The sequence below is a fragment of the Phodopus roborovskii genome, unplaced genomic scaffold (assembly GCF_943737965.1).
Source record: "Phodopus roborovskii unplaced genomic scaffold, PHOROB, whole genome shotgun sequence".
Taxonomy (NCBI): domain Eukaryota; kingdom Metazoa; phylum Chordata; class Mammalia; order Rodentia; family Cricetidae; genus Phodopus; species Phodopus roborovskii.
The window spans coordinates 9,151,097-9,168,123 of NW_026126558.1; the positions used below are offsets into that span (position 1 = coordinate 9,151,097).

Here is a 17,027-nt window from a genome sequence, read left to right on the forward strand (position 1 = left end):
AAGTAAGAAAGGAAAGGAAGAAAGGAAGACAGGAAGAAAGAAAGAAGTTTACTGCTCAAGCCTGACCATCTTTCGGACAAGTGAACCTTCAATATTACAGTTTCCTAGGGATTGGCCCAACACGCCCCTCTCTAGATAATACAGTGATATACTGGAGACAAACGGATTCAGATTCTAGTAGATCTATGCAAAGGCAGTGAAGGGTACCCTGAAGACAGGAGTCAAAGCAAATGCTGGGAAGACTTCCAGCAGCTGCACAAAAATTGGAGTGAGAAAGGGATATGGTCCCTGCCTGCAATGTGAAATACTGCATCTTCAAAGTGAAGATGTGTGGGCACCTGTTATGGTGACCGAAACCAACCTCACTTCACAAGCAAAACAAACCAACAAACAAAACAAAAAACCCCACCTGTCTTGTTCACAGTTGATGATGTCCTTAAATTGACATATGCTTCGCTCTCAAAAAATTACATTTATTTATCTATGTGTGCATGGGAGTAGGGGCTTACTGTAGGACCTGCCAGATGGTTCAGTCAGTGAAGGTACTTGCTGCCAGCCGGAGGACCTGAGTTTGATTCCTGGGACCGACAAGGTGGAAGAGGAGAACTGACACAAGTTGTCCTCTGACCTCTGTATCTGCACACTGTAGCATGCAGTCTTGGGGGTAGTGCCTGCTCAGACATTATCAAAAGAGACCTCGACCTCTGTGCAACCTCTGGGCTCTCAAGCAATAGAAACCCAGGTCACATTGTCTGAGGAACCAGCAACCAGGAGCCCGAGACTGCACCTTCAGCCTCCACTTTGGCAGCTTAATCTTTCCAACATCCTTGAGAACCTCTTTTTAAAGCGTTGACAATTGGTGAGATCAGCTCATTCCATAAATAACCCTGTCTATAAATATCCCTTCCCAGGGAGGCACCTGTTTCAAGGTGCAGCCACTTGCTGAGGAAGCAAGAGTCGGGCGTGTGCTATTCCACCTGGCAGTTCAGCTGAGGAAGAACTTTTTCCCTTCAATTTTTAGCCCCAAGGAAAATGTGGAAACTACTGCCCTGACCTCAAAGAGTTTGTCAGGGTTCTGCAAGAATAAAAATACAGCATTTGAATATTATGGATGTTGCTATTTTTAAAGATATTTTTTAAAAAAAAAAAGTGTGTGTGTGTGTGCGCGTGCGCGTGCGCGTACACGCGTGCGTGCACATGTGCTCAAACATATGAATTCATAAGTATTATGTGTGTACAGATATCCGTGAAGGCCAGAGGGTGTCAGATCCCTTAGAACTGGAGCTACAGATGGTTGTGTGGCATATGTGGGCCCTGGGAACTGAACATGGATCCTTTGAAAGAGCAACAAGTGCTTTCAACTATTGAGCCATCTGTCCAGTCCTCGGTTTTTGTTTTTGTTTTTGATACAGGGCCTTATGTAGTTCAGGCTGGGCTCAAACTGGCTGTGTAGCTAAGGATGACCTTGAATTCCTAATCCTCCATCTCCGCTTCTCGGATGCTGGAGTTTCCTTTCTATCTGAATAAATAAGGTATTCATTTATTGGTTTTTGGTTTTTAAAAACAGGATTTCTCTGTGTGTAGCTCAGGCTGTTCTGTAACTCTCTCTTGACCAGACCGGCCTTGAACTCACAGAGATCCGCTTGCCTCTGCTTTCCAAGTGCTGGGATTAAAGCTGTCTGATACCACCGCCTGGTTAAAAAATATATTCTTAAAAACTCAGCAGAGTCCTCTCAAAGCCTGGATACCCCTGGAGCCTGACTCAGTCTCATGATTTCCAAACGCTGCTTCCTGATGAAGATAACAAAACCTCTGAAGTCAGACGGCCTATAATTGAATGGTACCTTCATTGTGTTCAACCCTGGGTGTGGGTGGGCCCAGTGCTTGCACAGCTGTAATCCCAGTACTCGGGAAACTAAAATAGGAGGATTTAAGTGTCAAGGCCAGCCTGGGCTATATAATGAGAGGCTGTAACAAAGGATGACTTAAACCCTCATCTGGGCTGACACAGGATAGAGTCCCTTTCAGCTGAGTTGAGAATTAACTGAGAAACTGCTGTACCCAGTCAGGCATGGTGAAACACACTTGTAATCCTAGCACCTCGGAGTGGAGGCAGCAGGACCAGGAGTTGAGGCTAGCTTGGGCTACATGAGATCTGTCCCCAAAATCTAAGATGTAAAAGGGTGGATATGATCAAAATACATTGTATACGTGTATGACATTCTCTAAGAAAAGTTATGTGAAAAGCCAATCAGCTGATGGAAAACAATCTCATAGAACGTAACATGATGGCTGGCACTCTGTGCAGGATCATGGGACACTATACTTTTTTTTGTTATTATTTTGTTTTCAAGACAGGGTTTCATTGTATAGCTCTGACTATCCTGGAACTAGCTTTGTAGACCAGGCTGGTCTTGAACTCACAGAGATCTGCCTACCTCTGCCTCCAGAGTGCCACTACCACTTGGCAGGACATTATACTTGTTAGTGCTAGATAATTAACAGATAGGATGTCATTACTATTAATGCTGTAGAATACTGTGGTGGTCTGGCTTAAATGGAACTTCAATTGCATTTCATATATTATTGTATATATTACTTATCTGGGTGGGCATGGGCCTGGAAGGAGGCTATGAAGGAGGTCACAGAGAGCTGTCTCCAGGCTGTAGCCACTGTCTATCTCTTGGCTCTGCAACAGGTCCTGGCAAGCCCTTTGAAATTGGAGGTGTGAGTGTGTCAGTGGTACAGGATGTATATGTCTGTCTTAGAGATGGGCATTTATGGTGATCTAGATGGATAAATCCCTGCACGTGGACCTCATATTCTTCTAGGGGTGGACAGACAAAATATAAGATGGAAGGAAGGTGATTTCAGAGAGTGATCAATGAGTGCTTTGAAACAGAAGCTTGTGTGACTGTGACTGGCAGAGTGCTACAGAAGGACCTTTTTAACACTAGAGTGCCAGTGAAAGCCATGGAGGCAGGTGGCATTTGAGGTGACATTTGAGGTCTCAGTGAGAATGAGCTGTGCTGACTTGGGGGGAAAGTGTGCTAGGCAGAAAGACAGCATTTGTCTGAGGAGCAGAGTGAGCACTAAGGAGGCCAAACAGAGAGACACAGAATGCTTAAGCCAAAGCCTTGATGAAGCCATGCCTGAAACCCACCTTCATCTGGACTCTAGCCATTAGGTTTTGACTTCCCTTCTGTTTGTTGTTCACCCAATTAGAGTTGAGTTTTCTAAGTATCCACACTGAGATAAGCACTTGTCACCTTTACACCATACACCTCATGAGAACTGGGAGAAATCTGTCTACTGCATACAGTCAACTCTTATTATTATTTATTTATTTATTCATTTTATTATTACTGGTTTTCCCTGCCTCCATCTCCTGAGTACTGGGATTAAAGACATACATCACCACACCTGGCTCACAGCCTGATCCTATAAATTGTTTTATGTGGTTGCTTATTTTTTTTACTTTTTTTATTTTATATGAGTGTTTTGTCTTCATGTACACCACATGTGTGCCTGGTGCCCACAGAGATGAGAAGAGGGTGTCAGATACCATGGACCTGGAGTTATAGACTATTGTTAGCCAGGATGTGGGTGCTGGTAATTGAACCTCAGTCCTACAGAAAAACAGCAAGTGCTCTTAACTGTGGAGTCATCTTTCCAGTCCCTAAAATGGCTTTTAGGTGTGTGTGTATGTGTGTGTTGGGAGTCTATTCAGGAGTCCATTCTCTCCTGCATGTGTATCCCAGATTTTAACTCAGGTAGTAGTCAGATTTGGTAGCAAGCACCTTTACTCACTGAGCCACATCAATGGCTCATTTTTTTATTTTGTCACGAGATCTTCTTACTCTGTAGCCCTGGCTGTCCTGAAACTTACTCTATAGATTCAGCTGATCTGAACTTGTGCCATTTCTCCTGCCTCTTCCTCTGGGCTTCTGTGATTACAGGTACAGGCCACCACACCCAGTCAGATTACTTTCTGTATTGTGATATTCTACGGAGCCCAAATGATGTCAATTACAGCACAGTTTAGCAGATGACAGAATCAAGGTTCCATGGCAAACCAACCCTTTTACATGTTCAGTCCAGTAGAGGGCGCCCTCAGCAAGGAGCAGAAAGAACAGTTGATGGTCCCAAGGGAATTAATTCTGATTTCCCCACTCAGGTGATTGTCAGCATGGTGCCTGGAATGTAGATCTGGGAGATGCAAGGTCAAGTAATTTTTTTGGTAATAATTAATACTTTCTTCCTTTTGTTTTTGAGGCAGGGTTTTACTAGGTAAGGCTGGCTAGCCTGGAACTCACTATGCAGCCCTGGCTGGTCTACAACTCTCCTCCAGGTTGGGATTAAAGACCATGCACTACCATGCTCCATCATGCTCTTTGGTAACAATTTCATATGAATAAATAATATATTCACATGGTTTGAAAATAACACTGGCTGGACATAGCAACACAGACCTTTAGTCCCAGTACTCAGTACTTGGAAAGCAGAGGCAGATGAAGCTCTGAGTTCCAGGCCAGCCTGGTCTATAGAGTGAAATCCAGGACGGCCAGAGCTACTAACCAACCTACCAACCAACAAAACAAACAAAAGCAGAGGCTGGAGAGCTGGCTCAGCGGTTAAGAGCACTGGCTACTTTCAAAAGGACCAAGTTCAGTTCCCAGCATCCAGGTCAGGCAGCTCACAAGTTCCTGTAATTCCAGCTTCAGGGGATTAGATTTCCTCTTCTGGAATCTTTTCATGTCTTTATGGGTCAAATAAACCTGGCCTGGGGGCCCACACCTATAATCTCTGCATTTGGGAAGTGGAGGCTTGAGAAACAGGAATTCAGAGTTATCCTCTGCTATATCGTGAATAGAAGCCAGTTTGTGCTACATGAGACCCTCTCAAATAAACACAAAAGAGGACGGAAGGGGAAATTGCTTAACTGGTAAAGTGCTTGTTGTGGTAGCAGGAGGCCCTGATTTGAACCCCTGAATTCACATTTAAAAAGTAAGCCCAGATGGCGCAGTGGCACATGTCTTTAGTCCCAGCACTCGGGAGGCAGAGGCAGGTGGATCTTTGTGAGTTCGAGGCCAGCCTGGTCTACAGAGTGAGTTCCAAGACAGGCTCCAAAGTACAGAGAAACACTGTCTCAAAAATAAATAAATAAATAATAACAAAAAAAATATAAATATGAAGCCAAGTGTTTGTCATCCCAGAGCTGGGGATGCAGGGAATGGAGACAGTGGGACCCTTGGGGCTGAATGGCAGCCAGACTAGCCTAGTTGTTGAGCTCCAGGCCAGCTAGAGAGCCTTGCTAAAAACACAAGGTGGAAAGCATCTGAGGTTCTCTGCTCTACTCATACATGCTCATATGGAAGGAATACAAACACACACACACACACACACACAGAGAGAGAGAGAGAGAGAGAGAGAGAGAGAGAGAGAGAGAGAGCGCTACTGGAACTGACTAGTTGCACATTCTTTCTGATTTGTGTGGTAGTTTCATGGCTGTCTTTCTTTATTTTGTAAGGGGTGGTACTACTTTTCTTAGGATCCCCCTGTGCCGTGTGTGTGTGTGTGTGTGTGTGTGTGTGTGTGTGTGTGTATGGTTTTTGTTATTACTGTCTTGCTTTGTTGTTGTTTAGACAGGGTTTCTCTATGTCCTGGAATTCACCCTGACCCTGTAGACCAGACTGGTATGTATGTAGTTTGCATTGAGATAACCACACACAGCCCAGGCTGGACTTCAATTGGTTATGTATCTGAGGACCACCCTGAACTCCTGATTCTCTTGCATCTACTTCCCAAGTACTAGGACAGCAAGTGTGAGTTACTATAGCTTTTATTTATTTGAATGTATGTGTGTGTGTGTATTTCTGTGTGTGTTCTGGCTTTTAAGCTTTGGTTAAAAAGACCTTTCCTATTCCAGGAAAGAAGGAAGAACCTTGTGTTTTCCTCTGGCCCTTTTGGGCCAAAACTTTATTCATGTTTTGACACTGGTGCCTGCTCTAGACAACGTCCATCTTTTCCAATGACCATCTTCCCTTACCTTTACCAAGGACCACTGTGGGCTTCGTCAGTTAGGAATTTGTTTTATCCACTCTCCCTCTCTGTATTTATGTATCTACGTGGCACAGGCATGTGCATATGTAGGCCACAGTATGCACGTGGGGCTGGAGGACATTTGAGAAAGTTGGTTCTCCCCTTTCTTCATGTGGGTCCTAGGGATCAAATTCAGGCCATGATGGCTTTGCACCTCCTGTTTTTACTTTTCCTTCATAGTAGCATCTGCTCCCACTTGTCTACAGCTCCCCTGCTGTCCACCCACCATTATTAACCCAACACTGATTGACAGATTCATTAATTTCTTTTTGTTTTACTTGTCAAAGATTCTAATTTCCCCTCCCTCTCTTCCTTTTGTTTTTTATCTTATTTTTATTTGTGTGTGTGTGCGTGTGCATATGCACATACATATGCAGATGTCTACAGGGGTCAGAAAAGGGCATCAGATCCCCCTGGATCTGTAATTACAGACACACATGGATGCTGGGAAAGAAACTGAAGTCATGTAGAAGAGGAGGAACCATCTCTCTCAACTTGAGACAGGGTATTATTTTGTAGCCCAGGCAGGCCTGGAACTCAGGCTGGTTATCAATGCACAATCCTTCCTCAACCTCCATGTTCTGAGATTGCTCAGACTAATCTTTTTTTTTTTTTTCTTCTTCTTCATTTGAGGTGCTCAGGAGAGAACCTGGAACCTTGAAGATGCTGACCACTGAACCACACCCTTAGTCTCAAGGGTTCTCCTATATGGTGTACATTGTTCCTGATCTTTTCAGTTTCTTTCCAGGATTCTTTTTAGTTAATTGGAAACCAGCAATGGCCTCTTTTGACGTCTGTCTTTGCTTAAGCACATCATTCTAGTTAAAGGTGAAGGTGCCCAGTGAGGCTGGCCATGTTATTGTTACCATGGGAAGAAAGCAGTACCCTTGGAAGAGTTTAGGGTTTGTCCATGGCTTGGGGCTGAGAATTACAATTCCAGAGCTGGGCCTCCAGGCTCTGCCTTTCAGTTGCCTGTAGGACAGATAGTAGATGAGGAGTGAATGAATTACACAATGACGGAATTAAGGATGACCCCCCTGGGCTCTTGCTCCAGAGCCCAGTGTGACTGCAGATAGCCAGGGTACAAAGTCAACAGTGATTCCCAGTCTGCCCTTTCCCAAATGAAATGCTTCCTTCTTTCCAATTCCTCCCATCCCAAATCCACAGAGCAAACACTGGGGTAGTGGCGGGCCTTGCCAGCCTGGATCATTAATTAAGACTTGCTGAGTTAACTTATCCTCCTGGAAGTGTGGGGGCGTGGGGAGCTCTGCAGTCCAGCTCGCTAGTGGAGGCAAATGAGAAGAGAATAAGAAGATTCAAGAAAAAGATGGAGGGGAAGAGGAAGAAGGGTAGAAGGGGAAAGGAGGCTTTAGGGAGCAGGGAGAAGGGACTTGGGTGGGATAAACAGGATAGATGAGAAGAGGAGAGAAGAAAGAGGCAGAGACAAGGGAGGGAGGACAACAGAGTGAGGGCAGGAGAGAATGGGAGAGGCAAGGAGGAGGGAGAACAAGATCGGAGAACACAGAAGGGGATGGAAAAAGAGAGGGGCTGGGGCCCACGGAGTGGGGAGGGGAGGAGGAGGAAGGCAGGATGAAGAGGAAGAACCCCTCCTCCAATCTTCCGCGAAGTTGCGCAATCTACCTAGGCTGGGATTGGCCTCTGAATGTGCGAGACACCCCGCCCACGGCCCTTGTGACCAATGGAGGCCGAGGGGCGTGGCTTCCCTGGGACTAGAGTCCCGGCGCGCGATCTGGCTCCGCATTAGCCGCGGGCGCCTCTCTCAGAAACGAAGCTTTTTGGTGGGAGTTGCAGTTATCCTCCCGCCCCAGCTCGCTCTCAGCGCCGGCTCGACCCTCTCAGCTTGTCAGTGGAGCGTTCACTGGCTCCAGCAGTGTCCTCGCGGCGGCCATGGCCACGAAGATCGACAAGGAGGCGTGTCGCGCGGCGTACAACCTAGTGCGGGACGACGGCTCGGCAGTCATCTGGTGAGCAACGCCGCGGGCCCGGGGATGCCCGTAGTGACCTGCTCCGTGCCTCCCGCCGCTGCCGCTCACCTCTGTTTCTTTTCTTCCTCCAACCCAAAGGGTGACTTTCAGGTACGATGGCTCCACCATTGTCCCCGGCGATCAGGGAGCGGATTACGAGCACTTCATCCAGCAGTGCACAGGTAGGGTGACCTGAGACCTTTTGGGAGGGAGTGGGCACTCTGGGCGCCAAGGTGTTGGGCATCCAAGCAGCAACAGATTTGGGCCGGGGTGTTTTTTGTTTTTAAAACGGGTCTCACTGTGTATCCAGGGTGACCTCCAACTGACCATCCTCCTGCCCAAATCATCTAGTACTGGGATTTAGGCGTGCATAGCCATGCGAGGCTCTGACCTGAGCTTCCTAAAGTCCAGTGTGTGTCCCTCACCCCTCACCCACTTTGGACATCACCAGAGGCAGAAGTGACCCGTGCAAATTCTTCTCCTGGCAGTGTCAGACAGCTTCTTCCGTCCCCTGTGGTTCACTGGGTTTCCAGGTCAGATCGGCCAGTTCCAACTCCAGTGTCCAACCCTATCCACCACCATCTCTGATTGGTCAGTGAACAATAACAACAAAGCCCCTGGGGGCTTCAAGCTAAAGGCAGAACCCAGGGCCCCACCCTCCTTTCTCCTTCCATCTTTGTCCGTATCTGCTTCCGTAGAAGCCTTTAATTTGGAGAGTACAGAGCCACATACTAAGAGCAGATGCCCGATGTTGCTATATGAGGTCTGGAGAAAGTGAAGCTGACTTGGGAGGTCCGAATGGACAGTTTCTTGTGGAGTGAATGGCCACTGACTGGGGTGGGGCATGGGAGCTCTGGGAGCTGAAGTGCCCCATGGTTTGGTGTGAGGGAATCATGCAGATGTGTGGCTTAGTAAAAGCATCACCCAGGAAACCTGGGGTCTGTATGTGTTCCAAGGCGCCCTCCCCCCACGGCCCATGAAAGAACACATGGCCTGAGTAGCCACAGCCCCTTGGTAGAAGCAGACCATCAGTACACAATTGATAATGTGATCTTTTAAGGAGCTAGTGTGTAGTGCTGCTCAGCCTTCTGCAAACAGAGGCAGGAGGATGGAGAGTTGGAGGTCAGCGTGGGCTGTGCACTCTGCTGCCCTCTAGCCCCCTAAAATCTCTTTAAAGAGATTAGAAGTAGGGGATTCTGTCCCCTGTTGTCTTTAGCTTTGTAACTAACTTCAGACAAAGGCAGGCCTCCTGGAAGCTAGGGTGTGGACTCCCAGCAGATGGCTGTGGGTTTGAATCCCACTGGGGCTGCTTCCCAGCTGGGTGGGTTGGGGACAGGTCCCTGTGGGGGTCATAGTTCCTCATCTGTCATCTCTTAGTGCTGCTGTAGGATTGAATGATCCCAAATGTGTAAGTGTTCAGAACAGAGCTTGTCAGAGTCATTGATGACATACAACAAAAAACAAGCCAGGCTTTCTTTTTTTCTTATTCCTCTGGGTTTTTTGTTTTGTTTTGTTTTTGCAGTACTGGGTATAGAACATAGTGTATGGAACATGCTGTTCCTGCACTCTACTATTGAGGTATATCTCAGCCTTTTAAAAAATCAAAAGCATTTTATTTTGGGACAAGTTCCCACTCAGTAGTCCACGCCTTGAACTTGCTATCTTCCTACTTCTGCTTCCTGGCTTTTGCTACCTGGCTCTTTAACTGCTTTCTGGTCTTACACTTGCTATATAGCTGGGCCTGGTCTGGAACTCCTGATCCTCTTGCCTCTGCCTCCTAAGTGCAGAAACTAGGCATGCATCACCGTGTATAACTTTCTTAATTGAATCATCTTTTGTATGTAGTTCATCTCAAAGGGTTTGCTTTGTGCTGGGCTGTACTGAGATTAATGTGTGATGGTGTGTTCGTGTGTAAGTATTCTCCTGGCTAAAATGTCTCTGGGGAGTTGCTGCTAGACCCTGTATTCATTTACTTTTGTAAATAATTCACTTAAAACAGCAACGGTGTAAAGTGCAACTCAGCACTGCTGTGGAGTCAGTGTGCAGGCTTCTGGCTCAGGAGCAGGATCTCAGCTGTTCTGATTGCAGTAATCCTTCCACAGTGGGGCAAGTGCAGGCTCAACTTTCCCCAGAGTCGGTGCACTGTCAGCAGGATTGGCTTCATAATCTCTGGGGCTGGGTGCTGCAGGCCCACTTCCCTCCTCACCAGATCCGACTTTTCTCTCTTCACCCAGAGGCTCTCCCCAGCTGTCCTCCTCTCTGACCAAGCTGGTGAAGGTGACAAAGGAAGGCTAAGCATCCTGCTGGTAGATTCCTGACTGATGTTCTGGGCTGTTGGACATCCGGCTTGAATGCTGCTTGGGGGACACTTCCTTCCTCTGGTGGGCTGTGGCATTCTGCTCAGGTCTCCCTTTGCTCATCCTCTACAGGGATGGGAAGGCAAGCGTCTGGCGGATGAGCTAAAAATGCTCTGCAGGCTGCTTGTTGGTCCTTGTGAATGGGCTGTGGGATCTGAGGCTTGTCTGCTGCAGCTGCAGTCTGTTTTCTCTTCCCAGCCATCTGGTGGACAGAGTACAGATGGTTCTGCTTGCCACGTCTGCTCTCTGTCCCTTCCCTGCTGAGTCCTCCTGAGCCAGGGACCCCACCCTCAGCATTCCTGTTTGTAATCTTACCTACCACCATACCTGACCTGAGTGTCAGCCATGCTTTGAGTGGGTTGGCTCCTCCTAAGGATTGCAAATCAAGACCCAGAGAGGTTAAGTGACTTATCTGCCACCGCACAGCTAGGAAGAACAGAGCTGGGACTGGACTCTGGATCCCATTGCTCTTGGCCCTAAGGAAGTGGTTTCCAGTCTTGTTCCTTGTGGAATGGTTTGCAGATTAGAAGGCTATGTTTACTTACAGTGATGTAGGGGGAGAGCCCTAAGTCAGCTGTCTTTTGCAGGCCCTTGAAGAAAAGCTTTTTTTCTTCTTTCCAAGAACCTCAGAGGTGTGCAGAGTACAACCCTGCCTTTCTTATGTAATTATTCTTCATAATAGCTACATGATAATTAATCAAAGAATGGCTATATAAATATTAGTTAACGAAGTTACTTTGACTCATGTAGCTTTCATCTTAAGATTCTCAGTGAGTGCCTAGCCCAGCACACAGTGGGTCTGCCCGCATCCTGCCTGTGATGGCCTCCTGTGGCACTAACTTTAGCCTGGGTCTGTTTTCAGTAGCTGCTCAGTCCATAGGGAGAAGTGGTTGCCATGGTGCTGAGGGGTTCAGGCTGTGCCAATGTTCTGGGTTCAGATCCATTTCCTGAAGCAGGCAAGCTGCCCATCTGGTGACCCTTCTGCCATAGTGGAATCAGCAGGAGTGTATACTTAGGGCGTAGTGAGTCTTCAAATGCCAAAGAGTAGGATTGGTGTTTTGTTTCAGGGATGGGGAAACAGCTGAGCTAGGGTGGGAGCTTTAGGGACCCCAGAGAGCCATGTGAAGTCAGGCAGCATCAAGCTCAGCTCACAGAGGTGAGCCAACCAGAGAGGATGTGCCATCTACATGATAACTGTGGAAGGGGCTCATAGATCGGGCATGGGTGACAAGGCAGAGGTACCGACTGTCTAGAGTCACATTTTGTTTTTGTACTGTACAGACAGTTCAAGAGTCTTTGTGTATGTGAGCATATATGTGTGGGTACATGTGTATGCATGCCCATGTGTGTGAAGTCCAGAGGTCAGTGTCAATGTTTCCTTTATCACTCCCTACTTTGTGTATGTGTGTGTGCTCCCTTCTATGCATGCACGTGCCATGGTGCACATGTGCGGGGGTGGGGGGGCAGTGGACAGTTTGTGGGAGTCAGTTCTCTCCTTCTGCCACTTGGGTACCAAGGATCAAACTCAGGCCATCAGGCTTGAGAGCAGGCACTATCATCTGCTGAACCATTTTGCTAGTTTGCTACCTTGTTCTTTGAGACTGGGTCTTTTTGGTTTTATGAGACAGGGATTCTTTGTAGCTTTGTAGCCTATCCTGGAACTTGCTCTGTAGACCAGGCTGGCTTCAAACTCACAGAGATCCACCTGCCTCTGCCTCCCGAGTGCTGGGACTAAAAGTGTGCACCACCACCACCCAGCTTGAGACAGGGTCTTATATTGACCTGGAGCTTGCCTCTAGGTGACCAGTGCACCCCAGGGCTTACTAGCATGCTACCATATCTTTGATGTGATTACTGGGAATCCAGACTCAGGTCCTCATGCTTGTATAGCAAAGCCTTTCTCACCTGAGCCCCCAGTGGTCCAAGATTCTTTTAGAATATTCAGAAGCTCAGTGCAAAGAAGAGACGAAGATCATACAGAGATGAGTTCCTCCTTTCATTTGTGTTGCTGTTGGTCCTCATATTCATCCATTCTGTGCACCAGTGGCTACTCTGTAGACTTGTTCTGGGAATCCAAGGGACATGTCACAACATAGAAATTCCTAGGCTCAGCAGATGCCTCATGGTTCCCCAAGACGACTGACCATATGACCATGGACCTAGTTTTTGTCCATATTCTTGAAATATTTCTCTATATGTATTTTCTGATCCAAAGTGCAGCCAGCCTGTGGGTGTTGGACTACCCACCTTCCCAGCTGGGGTTGAGCTACCTCCTCTATCTTTACTACTGCTTTTGTTTGTTTGTTTGTTTGTTTTCCCCTCTTTTTCCTGTGGCCCCTTTAAAACGGCTACATAATATTCTCTTTGTCAATTGCAACATTGTCTAACCAGTCCTCCTAATAGACCCAGAGTCTTCCAGGCAAGCCAGTTTTCTTTTGGAAAGAACCCAGGTTTCTGGAATGCATCCAGTGTTCTGGTGTAGATTTTAGAGTCTGTGGGGAACTGCACAGCTGAAGGATCCGATCTTCCTCTAACTGAAGCCTGGCTGTGCTGTGTAACCTTGGGCAGGTCTCCCAGATTCTCTGTTTCTGCAGTATCTATGATAAAGTACCAGGGTATAGAAGCACTGCCTGCATAAATAGATGATCAATATGTTTAAAGCTCCAGCGTTGCAGTCTTAGGAGGTGCCTGGCCCAGTCAGGTCTAAGTAAACTGGATGTGTAGAGTGGTCCCTGGAGAAGGGAGAATGTCAGCAGTTAAGTTTGGTTGGCAGAGGTGAAGGCTAGGGCAGGTGAGACTCCCATGGTACTCTGGTCACCCCACAGCCAAATAGCTAGAAGCCTCTTTGACTGAGGACACTGTCCTGTATCCTGTCCTTTGGCAGACTGGGTTGGAGGGAGAATGGCTCTCAGATGACACGTGATCCAGTTTTCACCAATCAGAGCAAGCCATCCTCATGACACTGATTAGCTCAAGGTTGGGGGCTCACATGACTGAGTCCTCAAGCTAATCAGGCCTGCTCCTGGGATTGGGACTTTGAACAGGGCCCTTGGGAAAGAATCCTTTAATCTTTCTCTAGGATTAAACCTAGAGAGTTTGAAGTCTTGGAGCTCACAGGACCCATTTGCCTTCGACAGAGCTTGTAGACAGCTCAGGCAAAGGTCAGGATTGGAGACCAGCTGGCATGGTTTACACCCTTGATCCAGCCATACTTGAAGCTGTTTCCACAGATTGTTCACTTCCCTGAGCCATTTGATTTCTTTTTCTTTCCTTCTGAGATAGGGTCTTAAAACTGTAGCCAAGGTTGGTCTGAAATTCATCGTGTAGCTCAGGTTGGCCTTGTAGTCTTAAAATAATCCCTGAGTGTCATGATTAAGGTATGAGCCACCAAGTCTTATTTTATTTACCTTCAAGGGTAGTGAGTAGCTTGGATACTGTTCAGTCTCCACTGAAGTTTCTTTACATTCTGTTGCTGAATACATGTGTCAGCCCTTTGGCTTTATAGCTTGGTGAAGTTTGTTCTTGCCTTTGGTTTTATAGACATGTTTGCAGGTATAGGTTGGCAGCTGCCTGTCTCCCTCATAGGTAGTTGGTGCCCCTTTCTTTAGAAGCTCCTTTACTTTCCACCTTCAGGAGCTGATAGTCTTGGGAGCCTTCCTGGTTTATAGCACCCTGATTTCCTGGGTGCTATAAACACCTCCCAATGTTCCCTTCCCAGCTTTTATTTCTTTTCTTGATTTTTCTCACCATGGAGTCCTAGATGGCTTAGAACTTGCTGTGTAGACCAGGCTGGCCCAAAGTCCCAGCTTTTGTCTGCTGGAATTGAAGGCAAAATCTGCCACCAGGCCCAGCCTCTTTGTCTTTTTTTTTTTTTTCCTTTCTCTATGCTGCCCCTCCCTCCACTCTGTCCCCTCCCTCTGCCTGGCTGGTTGGGGCTTCTTCACTGCCCTTTCTCCTTCCTGCCCATCAGTCTGAAAACCCTCAGGACCCCACCCTTTATGGTGGCCTTGTCTCCCATTACTAAATTTACTGAATAAAGCCTTTGTTCTTGACCCTATGACCTGGTCCTCCAGCCCTAGGTGACTTCCTGAGTTCACTTTGGTGTCCCCCCTCCGTAGCATTTTTACGGCTTTTGTCCAGAAGGCCCCTGTGCTGGGAATGCCCTGGAATGCCCTTCAGGACAGTCTAGCTAGCTAACACACACACTTCTGGTCTCACTGGTGCCTAGATCCTGGCATATATGGTATCTTTTCCTAAATGTCTCCCATCTAAAAGGGACTCAAAACAGCAACACCTGTGGGCAGCATTACCTCATTTTGCTGCCAAAGAGCTTGCCCATTTCCTTCGCCATGTTGCGTGGACAGTGGAAGATCTGCATGCTGAAGCTCAGCCCCCTGAAGCCCCACTCCTCTCTTCTTAGATCGTGTGGGTAGTCTTCCTGCTTGCTCTGTCTTCCTCCATTTTGCTTTCCAGGATGGCTTCTATATATACTTGTTAAGACCAGGGTAGATGTCACCCTTGTCCTAATAGTACTGGCCATATATATAGATAGCATGCACTCGTGTGTGTGTGTGTGTGTGTGTGTGTGTGTGTGTGTGTGTGTGTGTGTGTGTGTGAGAGAGAGAGAGAGAGAGAGAGAGAGAGAGAGAGAGAGAGAGAGAGAGAAAGAGGTGTCCCATGACAAGGTCCTGAAGAGACTTTCTTGGTGATGTTCATCTTGGTGATGACTGTGGTAGCCAGAGCCTAAGCTTTTCCCTGTGAATGTGTTGTTACCTTGACTGGCCTGAGTCATGGCTTCTCCTATAAGTGCTGGCTCTACAGCCTTCTGTTTCCCCTTGGAGAAGGAAACCCATGCTGTCTGGCCTCCAGTCTATTCCATGTGAGCTGTGTGACCTTGGCAAATCACCTGGCTTCTCTGTGCCCAGTGTGTCCATTGAAAAGAGCTCAGGCCAGTCTAAACCTGTAGCCTCATCCACTTTCTATACACCCAGCCTGCTCGGTTTTCTCCTGGGCACTGTGTTAAATTAGGTGGGTGCAAGCCAGAGGTCTGGGGGATAAACCCAAGAAGCAGGAACAAGGGTGTAGGTTGATGAGGCAGGCATGAGGGAGGAGAAGCAGTAAAGGGAACTTGAGCCAGCTGGTGAGGGTGTAGGTACTCAAAGTGGCATTCTGCTGGGACCCTTGAGGATCTGCTAGGAAGCTAGGGCACACTACTACCTTGGGTTTATGTCCCACTTCATTGGTTGGGGAGCTACTTCAGACTTTAGGGCTTCATGGCCCTAGTTAGCATCTTTGGGGAGTCAAAAACAGTCAGAGTTTTATAGAAAGGCCTTAAGCAGAGCAGCCCAGTGTTCTGGAAGCCAGCAATGCTTGTTGCTTGAGGCAATACCTGAGGCCATGTCCACGTGCAACTTCCTACCCCTGCTAGGATCTGAGCCTGGAACAGGAGCCTGGTCTGTTTCATGCCACTCTGTTGGGAGCACACAGGAGTGCATGGACAGCACCACATCCCACTATTGCTTAGGCGGTCCCCAGATATAGCTGAGGGCTGAGCCTGCACAGGAAGCCCCACTGTCCCTTTCTGAAGTGATAGCCTAGTAACCAGCACTAAGCAAATAGCCCCTGTCAGTGTCCCTGACCACATGACTGCTTTGGCCCCATGCCAGGCCTCTTCCTGCAACCCTGTGTCCAAGAGTGCCTCTCCCACTTACTTTGAGTCGGCTGGCGGCTTCAGGCCCCAGGGGCCTGTTTCCGAGAGTGGGATTTTATATTGCCTTTTAATATTGATGTCATCACTGCACTTTGGAATTAACTTGCAATAGCTCTGGTGGTGGGGGTGTGGGGTGAGGGGGGCCAGTACTGAGGATTGAGCCTAGGGGCTCATGCATTCAGGGAAGTGCTACCCATGGAGCTGCAGGCTCAGCCCTCTTCTTTTCATTTTGAAACAGAGGCTAGCCAAGTTGCCCAGGATGGTTTTGAACTTTAGACTCCTTCTATCTCAATCTTCCTAGTAACTGGATTGATAGGCCTGCCCTAGTGGGTCCAGCTTGCTTAATTGTTTATTTATTTAGTTTTTCGAGACAGGGTTTCTCTGTGGCTTTGGAGGCTGTCCTGGAGCTAGCTCTGGAGACCAGGCTGGCCTCCAACTCACATAGATCCACTGCCTCTGCCTCCCGAGTGCTGGGGTTAAAGGTGTGCGCCACCACCGCCTGGCCTTATTGTTTATTTTTATGGAGGCAGGATCTGGGCAGCTCTGGCTGGCCAGGGACTCGTGGTCCTGTACCACTTCTAGACTCTGATATTGTTTCCAGCGTTGCTGGTCTCCTGCACTTACTGTTCTTGATTTTGTCTTCTATCGTTTTTACTCGTCCTTGCCAATAATGAGCAAGTCGATGGTATTAATAAGAACAGTGGCTAATGTAATGGTGACTTTCCTGTGCCCTTGGCTCTATCCTTTTCTTTCTCCTTCAAAGCCAGCAGTGTCTGTCTAGTTCTTTCTCGTGCCAGCTCCTGGTCCTGACTCTCCTACCTCCCTTTTCTCCAGTTAGGACTTAGTGGTAGCATTTAGCGAAGCTAGTAGCCC

General features: G+C 47.7%; 1 protein-coding gene across 1 annotated transcript in view; it reads left to right on the top strand.

Moving 5' to 3' along the window:
* The first annotated feature begins 7,897 nt into the window (after positions 1–7,897).
* The window catches only part of Cotl1 (coactosin like F-actin binding protein 1), a 32,734-nt gene continuing 23,604 nt past the window's right edge, over positions 7,898–17,027 (top strand). Inside the window, exons 1-2 of the mRNA XM_051201594.1 lie at positions 7,898–8,087; positions 8,187–8,269. Of these exons, the coding sequence (XP_051057551.1) occupies positions 8,011–8,087; positions 8,187–8,269 (160 nt within the window). The 5' untranslated portion in view covers positions 7,898–8,010. The remainder of the gene's footprint in view (positions 8,088–8,186; positions 8,270–17,027) is intronic.